Raw genomic sequence first — 8,668 nt, forward strand, 5'->3', positions numbered from 1 at the left:
TCAAGCAATCTGATCCTCCCACCTCAGCCTCCTCAGTAGCTGGGACCACAGTCACACGCCACCACACCTGGATACATATATATGTATATATATATTTTTTTTTGAAATGGAGTCTCACTCTGTTGCCCAGGCTGGAGTGCAATGGTGCAATCTTGGCTCACTGCAACCTCCGCCTCCCTGGTTCAAGCGATTCTCCCACCTCAGCCTCCCGAGTGGCTAGGATTATAGGCATGTGCCACCACATCTGGCTACTTTTTGTATTTTTAGTAGAGGTGGGGTTTCACCATATTGGCCAGGCTGGTCTTGAACTCCTGACTCAAGTGATCTGCCTGCCTTGGCCTTCCAAAGTGCTGGGATTATAGGCGTGAGCCACCACATCCAGCTTTCGGCTAATTAAAAAAAATTTTTTTTTTTATAGAGATGGCGGTCTCACCATATTGCCCAGGCTAGTCTCAAACTCCCGAGCTCAAGCAATCCTCCCATGTTGGCCTCCCAAAGTACTGGAATTATAGGTGGGAGCTACCGCACCTGGCTCTTCTAAATGGTATGGACACAGTGACCACACACACAAATCCCTGCCTTGAAGAGCTTACTGGCCAGTGGGGTGAGACAGACAGTGAATGAAAGAACAGATAATAACAATATAACAAGTAACATGAAGAAAACAAAAGCAGGACAAGGTGACGCAATGATGGGAGGCTGCTTTAGAGACAGTGGTCTAGACAGTTTCTTTGAAGAGGTGACATTTAAAAAGACTGCTGAACGAAGCAAGTGAGGTGGCCTTGTGGCCCCCTGCAGTAAGAGTATTCCAGAAAGAGGGAACAGTAAGCACAAGGCCCTGAGATGAGACTCCATTCAAATCACACTTGTCTGGCAGGCCAAAAACCCAACTCTTCATTTCAGTTTAGGAAATGAGCCTGGTGCTGGGAGGTGGGGACACAGATGAAGGTGGACCCTATTGGCTCACCACGTGAGTGGTGCTGGTGCTGGTGAATAGGGAAAGAGGGAGATCTCGCTCCTCTGACATCTCTTGTAGCTGGAGTCGAATCCTGGCTGTGCCACTTCCTAGCTTTGGGACCTCAGGACATTCATCTCTCTGGGTCCAAAAAAGCTCACTCACACTAACAGAGAAATTGGTACCAGGAGTGGGGTAACGAGGCAGAGAAAAAGAACAGATACCAACTATTGTGCCCATTTATGTGAGATTAAAAGAAAAAAGAATGGGAACTCTCTCGTAGGCCTTGCTGTAAGGATGAATTAAAATTAGTTCTACTTTCTATGCTCACTTAGGCAGCACGTACGCTAAAAATTGGAATAATACAGAGAAGATTAGCATGGCCTCTGTGCAAGGATGATACGCAAATACATGAAGCCTTCCATGTTAATTTAAAAAGTAAGTTCTACTTTCTAAAAGTCTCTTGTTCCTGTCTTTCCATCCCCATGGCCCCTGCCACTGTTCCTCTTCTCCCACCTGAGATTGGCATCTACCCATTGCTGATCTCTCAACCTCTGATCTCACTCCCTCCAAATCTACCTCCATGCTGTACCTAGAGGATCTTTCAAAAATGTAAATCTGATTCTACCTCTCTGGCACAACCTCTCCACTGCTTAAAATCCTTCTATAGCTCCCCAGGGTCCTGGAGATAAAGCTAATTTGGCCTTACATTTGGCCACAGGCTACTCTGATGACCTCTCTAGCCTTCTGTCTCTCCACTTCTCCTATTGCACTCTGCACCTAGGAGGATAAACTTGTTTTTGTTTGTTTGTTTTTGAGACTGGGTCTTGCTCTGTCACCCAGACTGTAGTGTACTGGTGTGATCTTGGCTCACTGCAACTTCCACCTCCCAGGCTCACATGATCCTCCCATCCCCGCCTCCCAAGTAGCTGGGACCACAGGCGTGTGCCAGCACATCCGGCAAATTTTTTGTATTTTTGGTGGAGACAGGGTTTTGCCATGTTGCCCAGGTGAAACACTGAACTCCTGAACTTAAGCTATCCTCCCATCTTGGCCATTCAAAGTGCTAGGATTACAGGTGTAAGCCACTGCACGTGGCCAACTTATTTATTTCCCCAAATTATTCTGTTTCTTTCTCACCTCTTGGCCTTTGCCTCCTCTGTTCCTTCTGCCATGTACATTCCTGATCTTCACTGATCCCATCCATTCTCCATACCCCTTTGACCAGCTAAGTGCTTCAGATTTCAGCTCAGACGTCTTCTCCAGGAAGCCCTCCATTCCCACCCAGGCTGGGTCAGGTACACCCCACCCCTGTGCTCCCACAGCCCCCTAGACTGTCCCATCCCAGCCCTGACCATTCTGGGTCTTCCTGTCTAGTGACATACCTATATCCCCTTTGTACTGTGAGTCCCATAAAGGTAGGGCTATGGCTGTCCTGGTCACCACTGTATCCCCAGCATCACCAGTACAGGGCCAGGCACAGAGCCAGGAGCTCCTCTCACCTGACTGAGGCCCAGGTGTTTGCTGACATTCTCCGACAGGTAAGCCATGTCTCCCTCGGTGGTGAGCACCATGACGAAGCCCTCCAGGGCCTTCAGGTAGCAGGCATCCAGTGGTTCTCCCCCTGCTCCCACCTGGTTCCATTCCCCTGGTGCCCGGGGCAGGGGGGATGGGGGCATCTCTCGTCAGTTATGGACTGAATTATGGACTGACCCTGGGCTAGCCTCCCTCTGCCTTGCCTCATTCAGAGAAACTTACATGCACCCCCGAGGGAGTGGGGGTACATCCTAGTGACCTGGATTCCCAAGGAAGAAAGCAGGACCAAGAAGCACTGGAATTAGAAGCAGGGCCTCCCAGGGGGGCAGAATTCTAAGTAGGAGTCTCCCAAGGGAACAGAATTCTAAGGATGTGGGTGGGCCTCCTAAGAGGACAGAATTCTAAGTGGATGGAACTCCCCAGGGTCAAAATATGAAGGGGCCAGGGCCTAGGGGGAATTGTAATACAGAGCTGATGGGGAAGCCTCGAAGGGGTTCAACACTCATGGAGGGCAGGATGTTCCAGAGGGACAGAACTCCAGAGAAGCAGGGGCTCCCAGAGGACAGACTTCTAAGGGGGTAAAGCCTCCAAGAAAAGTAAAATTCTATGGGACAGGGAAGTCAAATGGGCAGAGCCTCCCAGAGAATAATGCTACTTCCCCCACTTTCAGGGTCCTGGGATTCCATGGGGTTTATGTGTGAGAGTATGTGTGTGTGTGCGTGCGTGGCAAAGCCCGCTGCAGGGTGCAATTCTAACTGGGTGGAAATTCAAGGAGATGCCTACTAAAAGAACAAGTGATGTAGAACTAGAGGGGTGGGGAAGGGCCAAGGGACTCTCAGGTTCAGCAATGAAAAGTTGGGCGGCGTAGCCTCCCAGTGGATGTATTATGAGAGACCAGGGCCTATCCATCTGGGAGAGTCTCCGAGAGGATGAAATCCTAAGGATTGAAGGGTTAGGGGATGCGAGTCCTAAGGAGGCGGGGCTTCCAAAGGGCGCGTTTCAGTGGGCGGGGCCTCACAAGTGATCGACTTCTAAGGGGGCGGGATTCCCAGCACGCCAGTAACTCAAAGGGGGCGGGGCCTCCCCTGGTATGTGGATTCCAGGGGGGTGGGGCTCCGCCGAGAAGACGTCACCAGGGGGCGGGGCTTTGCCAGAATACGGCTTCCCGGAGGAGGGGCCTCCATGGGATGTGGGCGGGGCCTGGCCAAGACGGGAATTCCCGCGGGCGGGGCTCACCTGCGGCGCAGAGGCGGTGCATGCGCAGGTAGCTGATGGTGAGGCGCATGATGGAGGCCTTGTCCAGGTGGGCGCTGACGCCGCGTGCGAAGGGCAGCGTGTGCGCCAGCTGGTACAGCACCTCGGTCTCCTGGCTGCGCCGGCTGCGGGCTGCATCCCGGGACTTTTCCTTGCGCAGCTCGGTGGTCGACCTGAGGGCATGGGCAGCGTTCACTGGTGGTGACTCGGGAAAGACAAGAGGAGGACAGGACGAGCACGTGGGGAGCTGCCACCTGGAGCCGGGGCTCGTGGAGGGCTGGGCCGCAGCTGCGCAGGCCTCGATGTGTGGCCCTGTCGAGTTCGCGGCGCTCTCTGGGCCTGGGAGGGCTACACTGTCGAGCCCTCCTAGCCCTGATTTTACCTGTGGCCTTGCCAGTCCATGCTGCCTCCTGCGCCTCGCTCCTTTCTGTGGCGCGCCTAGGGCCGCTCTGTCCCCTCCCTGACTTATCTGCAGTTTATTTCCCGGGCTAGGGACGCCTAGGGGACAGGGAGGGCCCCTGCTGGGAGGGGGCTGGCTGAGCTGGCCCGGGGCCAGAGAAGGGAGGGCCCACGAAGGAGAGTCCTACAGCCTCCCAGGCCCCCTGCCCTACAGTTTCCCAGAATCGCCTCCTCTGCCCTTTTACCTCAACTGAGCCATCCTGTGAATCTTGGAACATAGATCTCAAAGTCTAACGACGAACCACGAACAGGGGCCCTAAGAGGGGCAGGGACCCGCCAGGGTGACACAGCAAAGCAACCTGTTCTGTTTACCACTCACCCTGCCCTGTAATCCACTTCAAATACCTACATTTTGCATGTGGGGTTGGAAGAATAAGGGACGTTTTATGGGAAATATCTGCCGCTTATCCAGCTTTTACTATTTTGTCACTCCCAGTGCCAAGCGCGAAACTTACGTTAACCCGTCTAATGCTCAGGCAACCCAGAAGGAAGTTGATAACGCCCCATTGAACAGATGAGGACAGGGAGGCTCAGACAGGTGCAGTGCCTGCCCACAAATAGGGAAGCCTGCCTTTAAACAATGGTCTACCTAAACTCAAATTTTCTCTCTCTCTATGGGCCTGGGTTTATGTCCAGGATTTTAGCTCTTCTCCCTGTTTCTGCCACTGTCTTCAAAATCAAACTCCAGGTCTGTCTGAACCCAAAGTTTTTTTTTTTCTTTTCCTTTCTTTTCTTTTTTCTTTTCTTCTCTTTCTTTTTTTTGAGATAGGCTCTCACTCTGTTGCCCAGGCTGGAGTGCAATGGCATGAATATGGCTCCCTGCAGCCTCAACATCTTAGGCTCAAGCCATCCTCCAGCCTCAGCCTCTTATGTAGCTGGGACCACAGGTGTGCACCAGCACACCCAGCTAATTTTTGTATTTTTTGTAGTGACAATGTGTCATTTTGTTGTCCAGGCTGGTCTTGAACTCCTGAACTCAAGTGATCCTCCCACCATGGCCTCCCCAAATTCTGGGATTACAGGTGTGAGCCACCACGCCCAGCTTCTTTACTTTCACACAAAATTACAGCCGGAAGCAGCTATAATTTGGAGGGTGAGACAGAGGATCACTTGAACCCAGGTTCAAGGTTACAGTGAGCTATGATTGTGCCCCTGCACTCCAGCCTGGGCGACAGCTCTATCTCTAAAAAAAGACAAAAAACAGACCGGGCGCGGTGGCTCACGCCTGTAATCCCAGCACTTTGGGAGGCCGAGGCCGGCAGATAACCTGAGGTCAGGAGTCTGAGACCAGTCTGGCCAACATGGTGAAACCTCATCTCTACTAAAAATACAAAAAGTAGCCAGGCATTGTGGCAGGTGCCTGTGATCCCAGCTACTCAGGAGGCTGAGGGAGGAGAATCATTTGAACCCGAGAGGCGGACGTTGCAGCGAGCCAAGATCCTGCCACCGCACTCCAGCCTGGGTGACAGAGCAAGAACAACAGCAAAGTAATGATGACAATAATGATTTAAAAATTAGACACTTGTGCTTTGCACCGGGAAACTCACTGAGCTGCTCAGAATGACCGTACAAGGCAGGTTCTATTATGATTCCACAGGATAGGTGAGGAAATTGCGGCACAGAGAGGTGAAGTCATTTGGCTAAGGATACGCAGCCAAGACCAACACCCAATCAGGCTGAATCCAGAGTCACCGTTCCTACACACGACACCAGGGCGAGGGATAAGACAGAAGAAGGAAGAGAAGGACAGAAGGAAGAGAGGGGAAGAGAAAAAGAGATGAAAGGAAGGATAGAGGGTGAACAAATAACAGTTTATTTTATTTATCATTATTATTTTTTTAGAGACAGCGTCTCATTCTGTTGCCCAGGCTGGAGTGCAATGGTGCAATCATGGCTAACTGCAGCCTCAACCTCCTGGGCTCAAGTATTCTTCCCACCTCAGCCTCCTGTATAGCTGGCACCAAAGGCATGTGCCACTTACCTGGCTAATTTTTTGTTTTTGAGATGGAGTCTTGTTCTGCCACCCAGGCTGAAGTGCAAAGAAGCAATCTCAGTTCACTGTAACCTCTGGCCCCGGGCTCAAGGGATTCTCCTGTCTCAGTCTCCCGAGTAGCTGGGATTACAGGCATGCACCATCACGCCCAGCTAATTTTTGTATTTTTAGTAGAGACGAGGTTTCATCATGTTGGCCAGGCTGGTCTTGAACTCCTGACCTCAGGTAATCCACCCACCTTGGCCTCCCAAAGTGCTGGGATCACAGGCATGAGTCACCATGCCCAGCCCCGCCTGGTTAGTTTTTTGTAGAGACGGGGTCTCCCTATGTTGTTCAAGCTGGTCTTGAACTCCTGATCTCAAGCAATTCTCCCATATTGGCCTCCCTAAGTGCTGGTATTGCAGGTGTGAGCCACTGGGCCTGGCCTAATGACAATTTATCGAGTGCTTCCTGTGTGCTGGGCACCATACTAACTGCCTGACACAAATTGACTCATTTAAGAAAAAGGACAAAGAGAGACAGACCCTAAGAGAAAGACTCAGAGACAGAGAGAGAACGAAAGATAAAAGGAGGCCAGGTGCGGTGGCTCACGCCTATAATCCCAGCACTTTGGGAGGCCAAGGCGGGAGGATGGCTTGAGCCCAGGAGTTTGAGAGCAGTCTGGGCAAATGGCAAGACGGCATTTTTATGAAAAAAGAAAAGATATAAGAGACATGCAGAAAATTCAGAGACAGGCAGGCACACACAGAAAGATGGATGAAATGAGAGAGACAGAGGAGAGAGAGAGATGTGGGGGTGTGGAGGTGGGGAGGGAAACAGCACACTTGAACTTGGGCAGAGGGAAGAGGGGGCCCCTGCCCACCTGTCGTCACAGTAGGTGAACTTCATGTCCAGGCTGTGGCGGCTGAGGAAGGCCCCCCGGCCCAGTGGGGGCTCCAGGCTGCCTGGGTGGGGAATGGCTTCGCAGATGAGCACCAGGCACTGCAGTGGGGGCTCTGAGTCAGGGCTCCCAGCTGGAGAAGTCTGTGCAGGAGGCTTGTAGGCCCTCATATGTCCAGAGCAATGCAACACCTGGGGGCCGAGAAGCGAGGACAAGGCAGTGCTGCCTCCGGCCCTGAGACCACCCATGAGGCTGAAAGATGCGTCCTGTGGGCCCATCAGGGAGCTAAGATTCCAACCCCATGAAGACTCCAGGTTCAAAGGGACTGAGGATCCCCAGCCCTAGGCCCATAGGAACCCCTCCTAAGAGAGTTTACAGGAGCCCCAGGTCCCAACTCCACAGACACCCATGCTCCTCGATGCACTGAGGACCCACTAGACCTGACCTGAGTGAGCCCCGCACAGTCCCCAGGCCAGGAGACGCCTGTACTCCAGCACCCTTCGAGATCTTTCGGGGCTCACACCCAGCCCCAGCGTCCTCGCCCTCCTCCAGCCCAGCCCCGCACACCTTCCAGGTGGCCGCCTTGAGGTTGAGGGTGCGCCCGCGGCTGGTGAGCGTACTCTTCATGCGCAAGGAGAAGCACCGCTCCGTGGGGGCCTCCACCTTCCTCCTGGACAGGGCTGGGGAGGCCCGGGGGCGGGGGGGAGGTCACAGGCAGCTGCACACAGGCCCAGTGCCCTCCGGCACCCTGGCTGCTCAGGCCTCCCCAGCTCCATCCCAACAATTGGGACCTGGAACCAGAGAGGGTCCCCCAGGGGTAGTATGTGTCCCCTCAGACCCCCCAGGGCAGGGCTGTGTCCCGTCAGACCCCCCAGGGCAGGGCCATCTCTCCTCTTCCTACTTGTTTTTGTCTGGTGTTCCAGAGGAGGAGGGGATATGCTGAGGGAGGGGTGGAGCCTCAGCTTCCTCCTCTATGGTGGGGACAGAGGCTTCCCGGGAACTCACTCTGTTGGGGGGTCAGGGCGTCCTGAAGCTCCTCTTGGTCACAGGGGTGGATGAAATCAAAGATGCTGTGTCCGATGAGCTCCAGCTGCCAGGGATGAGAGGGGTTGGGGTCTACCAGGGCCTCTGACCCATCTCCTCCATCCCATCCTCATTCCCCTGCTCCAATTCGCCAGCCTGATTGATTTCACCAGTCTCCCCATTCATGTATCCATCCATTTGTCCATCCATCCATCCATCCATCCACTCAGCAAGCATTTATTCAGCACGTACCAAGTGCCAGGCCCTTTATCTATCTATCTATCGATCGATCTATCAATCATCTATCTATCTATCTATCTATCTATCTATCTATCTATCTATCTATCTATCTATCTATCTAATTTTTGAGACGGGTCTTGCTCTGTTGCCCAGGCTGGAGTGCAATGGTGCAGTGGTGCGATCATAACTTCCTGCAGCCTCAACCTCCTGGGCTCAAGCAATCTGATCCTCCCACCTCAGCCTCCTCAGTAGCTGGGACCACAGTCACACGCCACCACACCTGGATACATATATATGTATATATATATATTTTTTTGAAATGGAGTCT

The 8,668-nt window shown here is 52.9% G+C and overlaps 1 protein-coding gene across 1 annotated transcript in view; it reads right to left on the minus strand.

Moving 5' to 3' along the window:
* HIF3A (hypoxia inducible factor 3, alpha subunit) overlaps positions 1–8,668 on the minus strand; it is a 48,937-nt gene that overhangs the window by 35,492 nt on the left and 4,777 nt on the right. The window contains exons 4-6 of the mRNA XM_011963147.1: positions 8,083–8,193; positions 7,645–7,757; positions 7,060–7,268 (exon numbers count right to left, since the gene is read on the minus strand). Coding sequence (XP_011818537.1) covers positions 7,060–7,268; positions 7,645–7,757; positions 8,083–8,193 — 433 coding nt within the window. The remainder of the gene's footprint in view (positions 1–7,059; positions 7,269–7,644; positions 7,758–8,082; positions 8,194–8,668) is intronic.

Source organism: Colobus angolensis, unplaced genomic scaffold, assembly GCF_000951035.1.
Source record: "Colobus angolensis palliatus isolate OR3802 unplaced genomic scaffold, Cang.pa_1.0 Scaffold60, whole genome shotgun sequence".
Taxonomy (NCBI): Eukaryota; Metazoa; Chordata; class Mammalia; order Primates; family Cercopithecidae; genus Colobus; species Colobus angolensis.